Below are 19,548 nucleotides of genomic sequence, written 5' to 3'. Positions count from 1 at the left end.
ACACAGAGAACCATCTCCCAAGATGGGCCACAAGGCATTGGGAGACGCAGGAACATACTTGAAGAAACAATGACACAGTTTTCCAGATCGATTAACACTCTAAAAGTAACGGTAATTAGGAAGCAATTTAAAGTCCACTCACCCAGAATTTTCTGAAGGGTGTAAAGAAACAATAGGTTCGGTTGATTCAATGAACAGGAAGCTATGAAAGGGCTTCAAGTTTTACAATATTGGCAAAAACAGACATGTACTTGTTTTGAGCTACAGTACTTTGATGCCAGACCTTGAGACAAAAAATGTTTTTAAGAAAAACGGCATTTTCATTTACTCACTTATTTCTAACTGACGCTGTATACGTCCTTTGCTTCTCTCCCGAAACAGAGTCTGTGCTTCATTATATTCTGTCATAACTTCCACAAACTTTCGAGATAGAACTGAATGCTGTTAACGTGGAAAAAAATTAATGTATAATGCTCATTTCTTCTATTGAAAGTAAATATATAAAAACATCACATTATGGAAATTCAAACTATTATGCTACCCCTTCAAATGGAAGATAAGAAGAATAGCACCTTACTCTGAAACAGAATCTCTGCTAAGAGCTGTACCTGCATTGTCCTATTTGATTTGACGATAACCCTACCTACTGTCATTATCCCCCATTTTACAGGCGTGACAGCACTGGTTAGGGAGGTCACAGCCCAAGGGGTCAGGTATGGTGACCGCGCAGGCTGTCCCCAGAGCCTGCGCCTAATCACCATTTGTCAAGCGCAGGTACGTAGCCTGGATTCCACGGTGCTGCACGTGGACACTACAGTGGTCCAAATAATTCTCTGCTTTTCAGAACAGAATTCTGTTGATGGGCCGAAAAGATGTTTTTCTCCAAAATAGAGAGAGGTAGTCTATAAGTACTACATTCTTTTTATGCAAAAGTGTTGTGAGGAGTAACATGACAGTAAATGTGAAATGATGTTGCAGCCGGAAGAGGAAAGTGAAGAGACCTAGTCTTCGAGAGTCTAGATGAAGCTGGTAATCAAACCTGGGTTCTTCGTATCCGAACATCCACGGAAGTCCGGTGCCCACTCTCATCCTGATCAAAGCTTTGTTCAATTGCTAGAAACAAACACAGGAGAGTTACCTTTTACACCAAAAAAATGGCCTTTTTTCAAGCCAAACCTCAACATGCTTTTCCTGCCTATCTTTTCAACTCCTAATCAATGTATGGATCTTAGTAATCATTGTCAATTGTTGATAATATCACAAAATAAAACATATTAACATTTAAAATAAAAAATAAACACCTGAATCTGATAAGTTTGGAGAACTGTCAATCTAGAGAAAATAGGACAATGGAACCTGTTGAATGACATCATAGGAGTGAGATCAGCGAAATCCTGAGGTATGGCAAATTCTAATGGACAAACGTCCTGGTGTCTCCACCAAAAGAAAAACATGCTGTGGGGAGAAAGATGGAAGGAGAATCTGATTTTAAAAAATCTTAAGTGACGTAGCAACCAAGCACAGTGTCTGGTCTTTATTTCAAAATCCCACGCGTTAGAAATACACATTAAAGTATTATATGTACTGATTAAGTCATCGATGTCTGGGATTGGCTTCAAGATCCGCGGGTGGGTGGGAGCTGCTAGGAGGGGTGGAGCTGACGGGCGCGGACAGGGCCTGTGGCAGTAATGTCGCCGCTTCCAGATAGCTCTGAAATTTCCCTTACTACAAAGTTCTTCTTGACCTGCGGAGACTGTCCTGATTGGAATGCTATTTTGCAAAAATTAAACAGAATGTGTCTTTCTACAATATCAAGAAAATACAGCCTCCGTTTACGTCCCCCAGGAAAGCTCTGAGCCTCTCAGAAGCCACTGCTGCTGAAGGGAACGGGCAGCCCATAAGCCCAGCTGAACTGTACGCAATGTCCAAAGGGACCTGCCAATGAGAGGGCAGCTCAAGACCCTGGCAGTGCATGTTAAAGGCTACTCACCTTCTCATATCTGCAACACAGCCAGAAGTGTCATAAAAATACCTCACTACAAGAGGTTAACAATTTGTAAGCAAGCTCCTAATCTTCCTGACTGAATTAGTGCTTCGTTCCCAACTAAGGATGACCAACCACTAAACTTACCCCTCACATGCAACCCTGAGAGCCAGTGGTTATAAATGCTAGGATAATTACCTTACACAAAGGCCTATTATCCCAAGTAGATACAGATAATTTATTTTAAAGTGCTCACAATTCTAACTTTGAAACTATAAAAGAATAAAAACTTAACAAAGAAAATAACTACCATAGTCTCACCATCAGTGATTAAACATAACCAAAACTTTAAACTCACACTTTAACTTGGTGCGAACTTTGTTAGCAGTTTTCTTGATTTCTTTGTTCAGATCTTCAAGCTCTTCTTTTATTTCTTTAAAATAAAAAAGGCACCTGAGTTGTAATAGCCAACATTAATAAAGTCCAATAAATTGAAATGGAACAGCTTTTGGTCTGTTTCTTAAGAAAAACTATCGATTATGCCAATGGTTCGCAAAGGGTGTTTCCTGGGCCAGCAGCCTCAACATGGGGGTGGGAGGGTGCTTGGGCCCCACCTGGCTCTTCTCCACAGAAGCTGCTGGGTGGCCCCGCAGTCTGACGCAACAAGCTCTCCAGGTGATTCTGCTGCACACCTAAGCCTGAGACTAGCTGGTTTCACCAGTTAATCTATGAAACAGTTCACTGAACCCTCCACTAACACCCAGACCTGAAAAAGGAAAGCAGCACTTTAACCATAATCTGGAAAAGGAAAAGTCTCCCTTATGTTTGATTTACTTTCTGCTCTCCACTACAATCAAAGCAGGTCCCCGGAGGCCTGCTGGTTGGAGGGAGAGCCGAGCACAGGGGTATGAGAATGAGAAACGGTGCCAAGCGAGCACCTGATGGCAGCTAAGGATGTGATGCAGCAGACGCTGGGCACAGTCGTGAGCCACAGAGCAGCTGAGGGGCCAGGACGACCGAGGACAGCCTGCTAGAGGACCAGAGTCCCACTCTTCAGCTGGCATTCCAAAGCAGGACTCACCTCTCTGGGTAAGAAAGCCCCTCTGCTGTCACACAACAGGGTGGGGGACACTCCAGACGGAGATACTGGACTTCCTGCTAATGTGGGCACACAGGGCAGGGCAGAAGCTTTAGAGAAATAAAGGACGTTCCCATAGTTGACCCTAAAAGTGGCATTTCAGATCACTGCAGAAAGAATGGGACCTTGAGAACGTCCCCTTCCAGTGGACAGGTAATTCTGATCGATACTCTTGCTGAACAATCAGAAAAGCTGGACAAAAATTTCTTTAAAAATCTGCTTAAGGGCACCATAATGCTAGAAAGGCAGGAAGGAAGATCCCAAAGAAGGAAACGGGGATCGGAGAGCACGCGAGGCAGCCGGGGGTGTGGGAAGCCGAGGACTGCTGACCCCAGGGCCATGATGCCCTCACAGGTGGCCAAGCTCTAATCTGCTCACTCTCCAAAACTGGACCCCGACTGCCGGCGCCCAGCCATCTGTCAGAATGCTTAAACATCACCTCTTAGAAAAGAAAATACTATCCTAGGACTCAAACTAGTATCACCAGTTTTCATATACAAAGCCCAGTACTCAGTCAAAAATAACCAGGCAAACAAAGAATGAATAAAACCTAAGAAACACAACAGACGACACAACCAGACCCACAAGAGCACCAGTTAACAGAGTTATCTGACACAAACTATAAAATAATGTTCAAAGGAGTAAAGTACAAGGTTAAGAATTTTGCTGGAAAACAGGACAGTATAAAAAGGAACCAAATGAAATTCTAGGACTGAAAAATATTCTAACTAAAAATAACTCAATGGGTGAAGAGAGATTCCAACCAGAAAGACAATAGCTGAGGAGAGGTCCAAAGATAAATCAGAAAGGAGATTTCGAAACAAAATATAATGAGATAGAATAATGGGAACAGAGGGCAAGAGACATAAAGGACACAATGAAAAGATCTAAAATACATGTAATTCTAGTCTCACAAAGAGAAATGACAGAAAATGGAGCAAAGATGATTTTTGAAGAGAAAATGGCCAAGATTTGTCCAAAATGCCAAAAAACATCAGTCCAAAGATTCAAGAAGCTTTATAAAAAGCAGGATAAATAAAAAAGAAAACCACATCTGGAAACATCAAAGTCAAACTGCTAAACCCAAAGACCAAAAATCAAATGTCTTAAAAGCTACAATTAGCTGACTTAAAAAAAAAAAAAAAAGGAAAGACATCTTCAAAATCTTCAATTTCCAAGATTTTAAGTTCCAAACTATACTCCTATACTCAGTGAAAATACCTTTCAAGAACGCAATTAAGGACAATTTCAGACAATAGGATGACCCTACTAAAAGAAGTAACAACGAGAGTTTTTTAGGAAAAAAATTATCTAAGATGGAAGTTCTGAAACACAGGGAAAAATGGGGAGCCCTGCTCTGGGTAAACGTGTGGGTGGATCCACATGCCTATTGCTTGTACCTATGACACGTATATGAGAATAACAAGTAGGAAGAGATGGAATTCCAGTTTGCTTGCCACGGCCCTCACGCTACTCGGAAGTAGAACTACACATTCAGACTAGATTCCACCAGGTCTGGAATGCATGTTGTCACCTACAGGACCACCACTAAGCAACAGTTAAGGACATGTGTGAGCCAGCCAACGGGGCAGGGGATACAATTCTTTAAAACCAATCCAAAAGAAAGCATGAAAAGAGAAAAAGTGACATAGAACAAGCAAGAAAAATGAAAAGCAAATAAGGTTATGAATGTTAGCCCCAACATATCAATAATTCCAGTAAATAGACTAAAAGCACTAATTAAAGACAAAAAAATGATAAAACTGAATAAAAAGACAAAATCCAACTATATTTTGTTTACAAGAGGTAAGAGAAGCCTCTTGTAAAATATAAGGACATAGGAAGATTAAAAGGAAAACGGTGGGGAAATCTATACCACGCCACACCAGTCAGAGCAATCTGGTGGAGCTCCGCTCCCAGGGGCACAGTGACATGGAGGCACCAGGCAGTCTTAGTGACAAGAGGGACACTGCCTACGAATAAAAGGTTCAGGTCACCACAGAAACAGTCAGGCTTATGTTGTAGGTGTTATCTGCGTATGATTCTGGACTGGATCCTGGAAAGGGGAAAACATAAAGGACAGGGCTGTGGATTGGATCACAGTGTTTTATCAACATTACGTTTCCTGAATTAGGTAATTATCCTGTCAGTATGTACGAGAGTATGCTTCCGAGGGGTTATAAATGGATCTGAACGGGAGACGGACAGAGCATTTCATGGACTCGGAGATTCGGTACTGCAAAGATACCGGTCCTGCCCCGCGGCGTACGGACTCCACTGTGGTCTCTGCCTCTCCAGAACCATTTCATGTCTTCAGACGTCATCACTCCTGATCAAGTAAACACCTCCTTCTCACTACCAACACCCCAATGCCAGTTCATTTCAAAGCACTTGTTATGCGTTGTCCTCAACAGACTCTGAGAACAGACACTCACACAGAAGCCTTTGCTGGAGAGACACCACCTCCAACCTGCTCTACCAAGTATCGCTTTCCAAATCGATCCCTTCTGAACTCTCGTCTGAACACAAAATCCCGTCGCTCCTGTTCAACTGGCCATAATACGGCCCTCAGGGCCAGTCACTGATAGGCCCGGATTCCACAGAGCCGCTCTGGTGCATCGTACTGGGTCTCATCTGTACGTATCCGGATAAACTGATGGAGGACCATCAGTGGTCCTCCCCAGGCTGAGGCCAGACTCCCGCGGGACCTGGGAAAACCACACTGTGCCCGGCTCATGCCCACCAGCGGCATCAGAACCCGACATGTGGCATGCCAGGCTCCAGGATGTCAGACAGGCTCCCAGCTCCATCTCCTGTGCAACCAGCAGAGCAGGAGAGAGGCATGCAGGCAGGCAGACGGATACACGGACAGACACAACTTACTTCCTTCTGGGTTTGGTGCAGAAAGAATGATGCTGTGGTTTTTCTTTACTTCTTCAACATACTGAGCTATTTTAGCTACACTGTTTCTAATCTCCTCAACCTAGGAGAGAGAGAACAAAAGAAAAAGTTGTCACCAGTCTGGCAAATCCAACTTGACTACCACTTTTCATTTCCTAGAAAGGGAAGGATAAAGGAAGGAAATGGGTGAATAATTCCCACATGAAGAAACAGAAGCCTTTCCCGCCTCTCACTGGTAATCATTTAATTTAAAAAATAAAGAGAAAGCACCACATTAAGTCATCTGCCTTTAGGAATAGCAGTGACCATCAGCATTCACCAGCAAAACCTATGAGGTTGTAAAAGTTTTTACAATCAACACTGGTATGTTGGGCCAGCCCGGTCGCTCAGGCCGTTGGAGCTCCGTGCTCCTAATTCCCACATGGGCCAGTGGGCTCTCAACCACAAGGCTGCCGGTTCAACTCCTCGAGTCCCGCAAGGGATGGTGGGTAGCACCCCCTGAAACTAAGGTTGAACACGGCACCTTGAGCTGAGCTGCCGCTGAGCTCCCGGATGGCTCAGTTGGTTGGAGCACGTCCGCTCAACCACAAGGTTGCCGGTTCGATTCCTTGACTCCCACAAGGGATGGTGGGCTGCGCCCCCTGCAACTAGAAACGGCAACTGGAGCTGAGCTGCGCCTTCCACAACTAAGATTGAAAGGACAACAACTTGACTTGGAAAAAAGGCCTGGAAGTACACACTGTTCCCCAATGAAGTCCTGTTCCCTTTCCTCAATAAAATCTTTAAAAAAAAAGACTGATATGTTACCTACTGGAAGGGTATGCGTAGCACTGCCAGTACTCGTGCGGTACTCGTGCGGTACTCCCACACGAGGAAGTAAACTCACCCTGCAGGATATCCTGATAATCATATTCTCATCTGGGAGGTATTCACACTTGGGAAGGCCAAGCCTTCAAAGCCATTCTTTTTCCCTCTTATGTTCTAACCTGTTCAGTACTCGTTTCACAATGCACTGTACTCACTAGCAAGACCTGTCTGGATGGACTCATAACATTATCTTCATAAATCCCTGTGGTAGGCTGAATAATGTGCATAATGTGCCCCCAAAAGTCCAGGTCCCCAGTCTCTGGAACACTGCATGTTACCCTAGCCGGCAGAAGAAACCCTGCAGGTGCCGCTAAACTACGGCTCCTGAGTTGGAGATTATCCCGAATCTGCAGGGACCCTCAGCACAATCACAAGTCACTTATGAGAGAGCAGCAGACGTGTGGCTGCAGAACAGGCAGTGCGACCTCCGAGGGCTCCGCCGGCAGCGCAGGCAAGCGGCTCCCGGGGCCTGGGGCGCGTGGCCTGCTCTCACCTTGGTTTCATCCCCAGAAACCATTCTGGCCTCCTGGCCTCCAGAACTGGAAGAGGGCAGCTGTGCTGCTAAAGCCACCAAGTTTGTGGGGAGTGGCTGCTGCAGCCCTAGGAACGAGCACAACCTCTGTATTTAAAAGACCAGGAAAACCCCAGAGCTCATCAACAGGGAACGGGGTCAGTTAGAGAACAGCCTCGTGAGGGGACATCACACAGCTGTGACATACCGTGTTTCCCCGAAAATAAGAGCCAGACCATGAGCTCTAAAGTGTCTTTTGGAGCAAAAATTAATACAAGACCCAGACTTATTTTAATATAATAGAAAACCTGGTATAATATAATATAACGTAACACCGGGTCTCATAATAATTTTTGCTCCAAAAGACACATTAGAGCTGATGGTCCGGCTAGGGCTTATTTTTGGGGAAACACGGTAAGCTATGAAAAGGTCTCCAGGGTGAAGTTCAAAACAAGGGAAACCCCACAGGTGCAGGATGTACAGAACACGTTAGCAGTGATGTAAGAAAGAAATCAAGATAACCACAGATACCAACATTTACATTAAGAAACTGGGCTGTCTAAACAAGTTACTGAAAACCAGTCACCTCTGAGTGGGAGCTGAGAAAGTAGAGCAGATAAAAACGGGGGGGGCGTACCTGTGTCTTTTCACATCATTTTGATTTTTTTTAAATGTGAATGTATGACCTACTCAAGAAATAAGACAAAAGTGTTACAAACCCTATGGACTAGAGCAGAGCTCGCCAATTTGGGGGTCCCAGGACCTCTTTAATTCTAAAAAGTTACTGAAGACCCCAAAGAGCTTGGGTTCGTGCAGGTATTGCTCGCTATAATTACCTTATTGGAGAAATTGCTTAAATCTGTTAATTCACTTAAAATCGAAATTATAGCCCCCTTAGACATTGTGCCAGATGTCCACACCCTGACCCTGGGACCTTTGAATGGCACGTTCCAGAGCAAACAGGATTTTGCAGATGTGGTGAGATTGAGTCTTGAGATGGAAATCACCCTGGAGTGTCAGGGTTGCTCCGAGGTGCCCAGGACAGTCCTTATAAAAGGGAGGCAAAGGGACCCAGTTCAGGAAAAAGACGGTGGGACTGGAGCAGAGGCTGGAGCCATGTGCTTTCCAAGGGAGGATGGCCACCAGCAAAAGATGCACGGCTTCTGGAAGCTGGGAGGCAGGACAGATGCTGCCCGGGAGCCTCCAGGGGACGGCACGGCCCTCAGACGTCCTACCTCTGGAACTGCTTGCAATAAATGTGTCTGTGTAATGTGTTGCCACGGCAGCAGGAACTATTAATAACACACGTTAACATAAATGTTTTTTACAGAAAAAAAAACAATGTTTTCCCAAAATATCAGTGAAAATAAGAGCAGTGATGTACACTTTTTCTGCAATTCTAACTTCTGGCTTATTGGAAGGCAGCTCGCTTCTGGCATCTGCTTCCATGACCAGTGTGTTGGGATGTGACACCCTTCACGGAGCCCCTGCAAAGCCCCCCACAGCACATTCATGAGAGAACGAGCGGGAAAGCCACGCATCTCAGTGTTTCTGTGAAAACAATTCTGACTTCGTGAACTTGGAATGGTCTGAGGGATGGACCCCAGGGATGCTGGTCCAAGCCCCAGGCCACAGTTTGAAAATCGCAGCATCCGAGAACAGCCTAGCACAGAATCCCGCCTTCACGGAACAGCGAGCAGCTGTTCCATCAGGCTTGCGTGTTGCTACTTCCATTTACACACAATTTCTACACTTCACATACTTCTCTTTTAATTTTGTTAATCATGTACAAATACCACAAAATAAAAACTGATTATTTTTAAATGTTTTGCTCCTTTATCAGGAAGGCTTAAACACAAGTGATGATACTTTGGTTTTAGTGCACATTTCAATCGGCCATCTTTAAAGTACTGTTTCTGAAGGAACGTCACTGCTACACATCGGTCACGGAGTAGAAGGGACATTGTCTGAACTCTGAGGGAGCTCTGCAGTGTACCCCTGAAATCTCTGTGGCAGGAGCCCCAGTGTGGCCCCTGAGAAAAGGAAACGGTCGGCTCCCGACCAGTGCCAGGAGGGCAGGACGGAGACTACAGTGGGGTCTGTGAGTGACGCCACACAGCCTTTCTGTCCACCACAAATCACCCTCACAGAAAGGGGACCCCTGGCCACCATCAGAGCGCCGTTTTAGTTCTTCCACCAAATGCGGGGTGTGTGCAGAACTCCTGCCTTTTGCATCGTCTGTGGGATATTTAAGATCAGAATGCCATTTTCTAAAACGGAGTTTATATTAACTGACATCATTTGCTTCTCTATTTGTCTAAGAAGTCATTTCACAAAAAACAACTGTAAAATGGAGCAACAGTTTTACAAATGAAAAGCTGAACGTTAGACTCAGGTGCTCTAAACTCCCTCACGTGAGTCACCTGTTTTTGTACGTGTCTCAGAAACACCCACAGCCACAGTGGATTAGCACTTGGTGACCAAGAAGACAGCTTACTGACGTTCAGTGATCTACTGCATGTAATTCTTCAGTCAAATATAACAATGACATTTAATGCTAGGAGAGTCTTTAAAATAAGGCATGTTTTCATGAAGAACTGCTACAGAAGCGTTAAGCATCCAGGTACAGGGGCTGAAATCAGAAAACAATGACTCACGAAGTAGGCAGGTGAGCTGAAGGCAATAAAGAGAGTCTCTCTTCCAAAGTGACACCAGGAAATCCAGTGTCTGAACTCCTTTGGACCTTAATGTCCATTCCTGTCTCTAACAATGTAAGCTCAGGGTTTTTTCCATTAGATACAATTAGGAACTCACATAAATACTTGACACCCAATGACTGGGTTTACACTAGGTAGCCAATGAATTCTGGCTGAATCTGGAATACTGATAACTTTTAAAGTGATTCATTAACATATTACATATTTTCACTCCTGCACTGATGGACTAGTTTAGACTGTTGATGGATTTAAGTCAACTGAAACTAGTAGCCTCAAATCGACATAATCAAAACAAATCCTGCAAATGAAGTTTTCACTCTAAAAAATTATCCTGAACACATTTCTTTTCTTCATGTTTAACAAAGTCAAAATACTTGTTCTGAGACTCAATTTCAAAAACTGAAATTATGTAAAATTTGATCCATTACTTAGTTTTAAGAATTTAAACGCAGTAAAGCCTAAAACCAGCCTCAGAGGGGGAGGAGAGCCCCAGAGTGCAGCCCGAGGGAAGGGGCAGGGTATGAGGTGAGACCCCAGGTCATCACGCAGTCAGGGCTGATGGCCCTCGGAGAGGCCAGGCTGAGCCCGGGCAGTGGCAAGCAGAGTGTCCACGGCGACCTGTCCATTTGTGTATGAGACCTCTCAGGAGGGAGTCCTAGGACTTCCCCCTGCTGCCGGAGATGTGGAATTCAACATGCAATCAATCTGAGATTCAGAAAACAGACACCGCAAGCTTTCCAATGCATGCGGTCAGCATTCGGGGACTCATCCCATCCGAGGGAGAAAAGCGTGCCAGGTCACCAGACTCAGCATGCTCTCTGGACACCCACTCGGACAGACCAGGGGCCGTTGCTCTGGACAACACCACGGGTCTTGGGGTAAGGCCTTCTTAAGACACTTCCAAAGGGCGTGGCAGGCCCGGCAGCGGTGGCGGGCGCTGCGGGAGGAAGTGCTATCAGCTGGCACCCAGCTCCTGCACGCCGGGCAGACCCTGCACCCACCGTGGGCACAGACCTCCTCCCTAGGCGCAGCCCGGGCCCTGCCCACCACATCCAGGCCTTCCTTCTCACGGCCCCACCCCACATCGGCCACCATGAAGAACGGTCAACATTAACGAATCTTTTAATAACACTAAACATTCTGGAGAACTTACATCATTCGAACATCAACATTTAAAAATACTAGCTTGTGTATTACTTTAAGTCTGACAAATACAGTGACACTAATAGAACTATGTTTAAAGACAAAACTCTGCCTGGGTTCCATTAGACGACTCTTACCCACCTGATGGAAGAAATCATCCATGAAATGGTCCTTCTCAACAACAACAGTTGCGTCCACGTCATCATTTTTCCTGCACTATAACAGAAAATAGAAAATGGAAAACTCAGATTTTAAAATTTTTCATGTAGGCACAAACAGTGAATTAAAAGACAAAGGCAGTTCTGTTCCTCGAAGACCTTAGCTCCCTAGAGCAGCAGACTGTAACACACGTGAGTGCTTCTGCCACATTTCAACAGGGCAGGTCACGTGGCAGGTGGGGAGGGAGAAGTCCTGGAGGGGACAACAGCTGGCTTTCTCAGCACCAGCCATGAAGCATCACTCGTTTTCACAAGTCATTGTTACGCAAGCTGCTTTTACCTTCAAGAAGTGAAACTGCTGTACTGCACATTTTCTAGAAAGATTCAAAACGCTGACACGACCAGTTCACTTTGCTAGGGTACATAATAATTTTCAAGGAACTTTCACCCCCCGTCACGCCCACGCTAACCATCAATAAGCACGTTAACCACACAGGACCTAGTCAAGGAGACCTTAGTGACTGAAACAGAGGACAGAAGCTACCGTGACGACCACTGGGAAGAGCCAGAGTGGTTACTGTATTTCAGAAACCACGGACTTACTCTAAGTTCAAAGTCACGTGGAAGAATAAAGAATTAGGACACATTCTAGGCCCGTGGTTCTCAAAGCTGAGAAGGACCCAGAAAGCTGAGTCTCTGGCTTGGCGGTCTGAGTTGGGGCATCCTATGCGTTATTGAATATTCTAGAATGTTGCTGGACTCCAACAAGTTCCAGGTCAGGCTGCTGGCCCAAGGAGCACCCTTGTAGGCAGGCAAGAGAACCACACAGCGAGAAGACCATAGGGACGAAAGTGGCAGGATGGGACAACCACACCAGACCCGGGACAGGGCGTCTGAATGCGCAGTTCGTACCCAGGACGTGTGCTGGAGCGGCCATGAGTGGGACCACAGCACTGCACAGGAGGAAGAGAAGAAACCCTGCCAGAAAGTACAGTGGTCGGAACTGGTGCCAACTGTGCCCGAGGACGCACCAGCTGAGAACCAAGTGCTAACCTCGTGACTGCACGTTCCCCTAACCCTACGGAAACCGAGCCTTCACCCATTGAAAGACTCACGTATAGCTTACTGATCTGCAGCCCAGGAATACTTTGGAAGCAAACTTTACTACAATTGAGCTAAGAAAAATCTGCCAGATTTAGAAAACGTGTTAAGATAGCACAGTGCACCCTCCCTCTGCAGCCCCCCGAGCCCGCAGCAAGGCAAAGCAATTGGGCCTAAACACCAGCACCATGTGTCACCACCCTAAGGAAGTGTTTCATGTCACCTCTCGGCCTGGGGCCTCTTGGGGCGCAGATAAGACAGCTCAGTTAGGATGAAGGGAAAGAGACGGGTGTCTCTAAGATAGACAAGGATGGGCTCACTTATCTGAGGGTCCATGAGAAGAGTGTAAAGAACTGTATGACCAGGCTCAGCCAACACGCCCGAACAGCCGAGCACTTCCCAGGAAGCAGCAGGAAGGTGCCACACAGGGGACTAGACGTCACTAGCGAATGGCAGACACGGGGCTGTGCACCCACACAGACTGCCATTCACTGTGCCGGGCTCCACGCAGACCTTTTCCCAGTCGTGCCCTGAGGACACCGAGCCCCACCCTGCTCTGCCAAGAAAGATGCGTGCAGTGAAGCTGCCCTGCTGCTGAGAATGTCTCACTTGTGCTCTGGTAAGAGGACAAGCGGGCTGTGTCCCCAGAAAGCAGACACTGAAGGCCTCAGATGGGAACAGTATTTGGAAAAGGGGTCTGTGCAGCATGATTAGTTACGACGAGGTCATGGAGGAGCGTGGGCCCGACCCCACACGGCTTGTGCCCTTGTAAGAAAAGACAGGGACACACAGGGAAAGATGGTGCGAGCCAATGGGCAGAGAGCAGATACCCCCGCAAGTCACGGGACGCGCAGGCGGCCAGCACGTGACGCCAGAGGAGGCAGGAAGGCCTGTCCCCACAGGCTTCGGAGGGAGCCCCGCCGACCCCGTTGCAGACCTCTGAGCACACGTTGCTGCTGTGTTAAGCCGCCCAGCTGGTGGCACTTTGTTGCAACACGACAGAGTATTAGGACACGAACACACCAAGTGAGGATGGACGCACACCTAGTCGACCACGCCAATCAATCGCATTTCTCCACGGGGCGGAGCCAACCCTGGCCCAGCTCACCTGCCCCCACCGCCTTCTCTGGCCCCCGGCTCCCGGCCTAGGAAAGGACAAGCCTCTGCGTGTTTCCTCAGGCACTTTCACAGGGAGGCACAGCCAGGGGACGTCGGCCAGTCCACGCGCCTCCCCCAAAGCCAAGCCACACGGGAGGCCACCCGCGCTCGGCCAGCGAGCACCGGCAGCTGGACGCAGCCACACGCTCCCCCAGGACCAGTCACTGGGAGGAAGAAAGAGACGCTGATGGGCGCTGCGGCCCAGGACAGCCACTGGCCAGGGCGTGCGTCCTCCTCGCACGTCACACAGTGGAACACACCGAATGGCGCAGGCCGGTGCCCAAGTCTCAGCTACGTCATGGCAGCGCAGCGCTGGAATCCAGGTCTGTCCGACTGCACACACTCCCGACCTAACTTCTGCTTCTAACCGCAGGCGACCGAAAGGACTTCCCATCCGCGGGCCCACTCTGTGGGACCCACTTGCCCAGAGGAGCTGGCGGCACCGCGGGGGGTCGCTGAGCCGCCGGCCTTGCCAGCTGACGGCCCACACCCGTGCCCTAGACTCCGACAGCCTGCCTCCTCCCAGACGAAGGAGCTTCACGCAACCCCTCAACCTGCCCGCAGACAAAGCCGGGCCACCGGGCTCTCCTCCCTCCCACCAGGCTCTCCTCCCGGCCCCGGGCTCTCCTCCTGGCCCCGGCCGGCCTCACCCATCTCCCAACACCGTCCCCCATTCCCAGCCTAACTGGGCCTGCTTCACTACTTCCCCTTGGTTGTCTGTCTGCTCTTGTCCAGGTGGGGGCTCAGAGGGAAATGATGTGTCGCACGGGCTGGGACAGGACCAAGAGGGAACTATCCCCAGGTCAGCAGTTCACTTACTGTGAACTCCACCCCGGAGCACGGGGGGGTGGACAGAGCAGACACCTGGGCCCAGGGCACGACGGCGACGAGGCACCCATCACTCCCGTGACCTCACGGCTAGAAGTCATCCTAGGTCCACAGATGCCTCCTCGCTGTGACTTTTTCTTATGGACAACCACACACGTGAATGAAGAAACCATACAACGAGCCCTCGATTCACACACGTGAATCCTGTCACCTGGATTCAACGAGCATCCGCCATGGCCTGTCATTTCCCTGCACACCCCTATCACACCCCCCACCCGCCAGCACAAAAGACGCCTGTCATGTGTAAGACACGGCCAAGAACCCAAGCTCACGACTTCTCTGCCACCCCAGGAGGGAGACTGGTAGCCACCTCAGGGCCCAGGAAAGACTGTCGCCAACAGAACGCTTTCCCTGAAGACGGCAAGTCATTTCACTCCGCGACTTCTCCCGTTCTAGCCAGCAGGCGGGCAATCAGTGACTGAGGAAGCCCGACCCCTCCCGACGCTGAGACCCACGTGTCGTGCGGGATCCTTCCCCATCGTCACTCGCCCACTTGGAAAGAATCTGTCTCTCACCTGCACACCACCAAAGAGCCGATGACTAGGAAGGCATGTCCTCCACTGTCTTCTTTTTCATTTGTATTTTTAAACCTTTACTTATATTTCTTATTTCTACCTAGAAGTCTGAAAACTATTGGACGTCAGGAAACAGACCCAATGACACGCTCAGCTTTTCCATTCATAAAAACAGAAAAACAATGACCACCGAAACAATGTTATTCCACTGAAGCTGCATGGCTGCCCGAGCCAGTGGACACCTGTCCAGGCACACCTGCACAGCCGCTGTTGTCTGTGGCAGAATCCACTGTACCAAGACAACACATGGCACAGCATCTCCTGAAAGCATGGGGGGGCACCGCCACAAAGTGTCCACGTGCGAGAGAAACATTCGAACATCAACATGCCGTCTGTTCAATTTTAAAAGAAGTGCCCTTAAAAGTAGCATTATACTAAAAATACAACTCTCCCCATGTGAAAACTATTGTCAGGAAGAGACGTCCAGCAGCTTCCATGTTTATAGACTCCTGAACAGAGATGAGAAACGTGTCACCGGAATGCTTGCTCCCTGTTCAGACTTCAGCAGAAGCTGACTTATCACCAAATTGTAGGCTGCGAAGCTGCACGATAAACACTGCTTTTTCCTCCCTGTACATGTGCACCAAGACCTTGCTTGCAAATAACTGTGGGGAAATAAATGAGCTTGATGTGCACAGTGGTTGTAGGACCTTTGCTGCTAGAATACACTCATTTCTTTTTCAAAATTAAATCACTTGCGTAAAAGGAAAGAATACGTGTGATTAACTGTCGGTAAAAGCGGACGTTGGCCGGATTGTGATCATGGTGCCCACTGTAACATTCCTTCCTCCTGTTTTTGTATGACCAGCTGTAGCCTCGTGCCCGGTGGTGGAATGTGACCCTGTTTCACGTTCTTACTATGTCTCCGTTATCCCCAGTATACCAACCGGCCTAGGTACTCAGACTCCGGAGACACTACTGTCGTCCGAATGCCCAGAGCTCGGTGGGCGCTTTCTCTCAAGCACAGGGTTAAAGCCCTGTGCCGCTCACTTCCTGTCCTGCGTGGCACTGTCCCCGCGCCCCCAGCCTTCACTGACTGTCCTGCCGAGAGCACGCTTCCCAGGCCTGCGCACGCTGGCTCCCAGACGGTGCCCTGGCTGCCCGCGCACGGGAGCCCACACCACGCCTCTCGCCTGATTACGTCCCTCAGGGCAGGTCCCACCAGAGACACTGGACCACTCACTGCCGAGCTGTCTCCTGTCCACTCACAGACTTCGTCTGTTTTTTCACAACCCATGCATCACACCTAAAACTGTGCCAGGCAGACCCCAGCTTCAGTAAAGACTGGCTGAACGAATGAATGGAGATGAGGGTGGAGAGGAGAGCGAGCACACGGGACGGAGCTGCACAGCCGCGCCAGGCGGGGGTGACATGGCCTCCATGTGAGGCAGCCGTCTGCCTCTCAACGCATCTTCTCCTCCTGTGTTAGCTCATTCCTGCCCTTTGCAACTCAAAGCCTCGAACACAAGAGACTCCACTGTCATCTACCTTTTTCTTCCGTAGGTATTTTCTAATGGAAACGAACCAATACACACCCAGCAGGTGCTCTGTGCAGAATACTGAGGCTTCAGGGCAAAACGGACTGCACAGGCTGCCCTGGAAAAGGTGGAGGGTCCGGGGAGGGTGCAGGAATAAAACAGGACGGCCTCCGTGCCGAGATACAGGCCGCTGGCCACTTCTGGGGACATCGGAGGGACGGGCAGGAAGACGGAACTGAAACCAAAAGAAGATGTGAGGCAGGCAGAGGAGGGGGACAGAGATGGCTGGTGGTTTTTGACACAGAGAGCAGTGTGCGCAAAGGCCTGGGAGAGGGAGGGCCGGTCAGGACCAGCGAACAGTGTTACCGGACCCAGGCAATGGTGGGAAGTGAATGTGCTAAATAGGAAACGCTTTCAATGAACTGGCTCTTGTTCGGGTTTTCTATTCCTTAAATTCAAAACAGACTTTAAGCCTAAAACAAGAAGTACAATGTAGATGTTCTGCTATCTTTAAAAAAAAAAAAAGAGAGACACATTTTGTGTGCAAATGGATATGTTGATTAGAGTTAAGAGTAGAGAAAGTACAGCTTCCAGCTGTTGGAATTGTTCCTGTGATGATAAAACAAAATATAAAAAGCTGGCCTGAATGAATCAACTATGAAATTCTAAACTGTAAGGATATGCATCTATAAAATTATAAATATACTGTAAACTTCTTAGTATTTTAAGTTTCAGTGAAGTATTTAGAAAAACATGTTTTATGTTATAAATCGGAACCTGAACCTTTACTACAGGACACTCTGCTCCACACGTGACCAGAGCTGTCAAAAAGCAGCTTTAAAAATATCTGAGCAGTTTGTCTTGCCCTTTAAGAAATTGTATTTGCAATTCATCACCTTGAACCCGGGGATCAAAATAATAATAATCTCATTTCTCTAGATCTGCTCATGAATTAATACCACATAGCTACCTGTGTTTATTATCCCGCAAACAGTTCCCACAGTTGAAATCTGTAGTTTCCCTATTTTTCACTAAATATATCCATTTGCACACACAAACTTTTTTTAAAAAAAAAGGTAATCCAGATGTATTTGGAGCCATTATCTCGCAGAACAGCTATCCCATTTGGATTTGCTGGCACCCTACACGCCACTCGTCGTGCCCCTTTGGCCCCTCCCGACTGTCCACCCACTGCACACACCCACTGCATCTGTGTGTGTCTCCACCCACACGTCACCTTGCAGAGACCCCGCATGCAAGACTCTCCATAAACCAGAAACATCATCCTGGATTCAGAGCCAGAGAGCCTGGAGAGTCACTTCAAGTCTCTGCACCCACGTGAACTGGTGGCTCAGAGAAAGGTCATTGGTTAGAAGCGGCCCAATCTGCATGTGAAAACTTGTGTTGGACAAACTAATTTTTAAGTCTGTTCCAAACAGTTACCAGTGATAATCTTTTTCTCAGGAGGAAGAATTAACAGCTGATAAGGGAAACTTTTGGGAGGCAACGCAAGTATTTTGTTAGTGTGGACACTGCTGATGAGGCATTTTAACTACTGAAATTAAATGTTAAACTTTATCTAAGAACACCACCAGCATTTAGAAACATGATTGTAAGTAGACATTCAACTAAGAGCTACTTGAAAAGGACACATTTCCAGAGGGGAAAAAAGGGTTTAACTCTTACATCTGAAAATTTTCAGATAGTTTTTAAATATTAAAAGTTATCAAACTTCAAGTGTGTCAAATTCAATTTTTAAATTAATATTTTATACTAGAGAGAAGGTTGCTTTTTATAACTTCTTGAAAACATAAAAAAAGAATAAATATTAATAGTACTTATAATTACATAGCATTTTCTCTCTCCTACCTCTCCCAGAGTACACACACGAGATAATTTTGTGTTTCACAATTCCCTCTGAGTAGACAAGACAGATATTATAATCCCCGTTTTACACACAGAAAAATTGACGTTTTGAGAGTTTTAAAATTAGACAACTCCAGAAGTAGAAACTTCCACTAATTTGCTCTCCAATTGCTTATTCATCTAGGTAGACGGTATTGGACTAGAGAAGGTCACCTCTAGGTCTAAAACTCTAGATCAAAACAGGGTTACATGTTCTTACTGACACGGTTGCAGTAAGCAGGAATATACGTAAACTTACAGAGTGACAAACAGTTGCCTTACTTAGTTTTTGCTCATCATACCAAGGAGAGCTGCTTATATATTCTACTGACAAATCTTTCTTACTGTCCCCAATACCACATAAACGCGGCTGCCTTTTGCTGAAACAGTTACAGCTCTTGTGTTCAGAAACATTCAGCATTTCTTCATTTAACAAAAATTTGAGTTCCTCCTCGGGGCGCGGACATACTAGGGTGAGATAACACAGCCGTAATTGGCTGCGTAACATGATGTTCATGTGCGAACTGCAGAGGTCCAAATACTTGAGCATTAGTAAAAAGGGAAGGAAAGAAACATCACTATGAGGAAACTTTTCCCGGAATGAGTGTAAAGCGTAATTTCCATGAACCTGAGGATAAATAGCTCCTGGCCTTTCTGAGCCAGGTTCCTCATGTGACCCACAGAGCACAGATGATGGTTTCAGTGCCCCTTCTCACCACTCTCCCACGCAGGGCACAGAACCAGCTCCATTCTAGGAGAGAAGTTAATTCATTACATGCAAGGACGCCTTAGGGCAGTGGGCCCAGCACCCTGAGCTGAGGCTGCAGAGCGTCCAAGGGAAGAGGCTTCGTCTGTGTGCTGGGAAACAAAATGTCAGCGCTCACCATTAATTAGTACTTGTATGTGCAAAGGAAAAACTCATCATTCTCAAATGTTTCAACTTTTCCACATTTTAGAAACATCCACTATAGGTTCAGGGTCCCTGTGTCATTCTCTGCACTGTCACCTTTAGCACACACAGAAA

The 19,548-nt window shown here is 47.3% G+C and overlaps 1 protein-coding gene across 4 annotated transcripts in view; it reads right to left on the bottom strand.

Moving 5' to 3' along the window:
* STX2 (syntaxin 2) overlaps positions 1 to 19,548 on the bottom strand; it is a 31,938-nt gene that overhangs the window by 11,377 nt on the left and 1,013 nt on the right. For 2 of the 4 annotated variants that reach the window (XM_033098102.1, XM_033098103.1), the window contains exons 1-6: positions 16,677 to 16,844; positions 11,403 to 11,477; positions 6,006 to 6,105; positions 2,343 to 2,417; positions 1,040 to 1,113; positions 333 to 441 (exon numbers count right to left, since the gene is read on the bottom strand). In XM_033098102.1, the coding sequence (XP_032953993.1) occupies positions 333 to 441; positions 1,040 to 1,113; positions 2,343 to 2,417; positions 6,006 to 6,105; positions 11,403 to 11,477; positions 16,677 to 16,829 (586 nt within the window). In that variant the 5' untranslated portion in view covers positions 16,830 to 16,844. Of the gene's footprint in view, positions 1 to 332; positions 442 to 1,039; positions 1,114 to 2,342; positions 2,418 to 6,005; positions 6,106 to 11,402; positions 11,478 to 16,676; positions 16,845 to 19,548 lie in introns of those variants that run through there. The other 2 variants (XM_033098104.1, XM_033098105.1) reach the window with 1 other exon arrangement.

Source organism: Rhinolophus ferrumequinum, chromosome 25, assembly GCF_004115265.2.
Source record: "Rhinolophus ferrumequinum isolate MPI-CBG mRhiFer1 chromosome 25, mRhiFer1_v1.p, whole genome shotgun sequence".
NCBI classification, from domain to species: domain Eukaryota; kingdom Metazoa; phylum Chordata; class Mammalia; order Chiroptera; family Rhinolophidae; genus Rhinolophus; species Rhinolophus ferrumequinum.
This window is presented reverse-complemented; position numbering and strand designations above follow the sequence as displayed.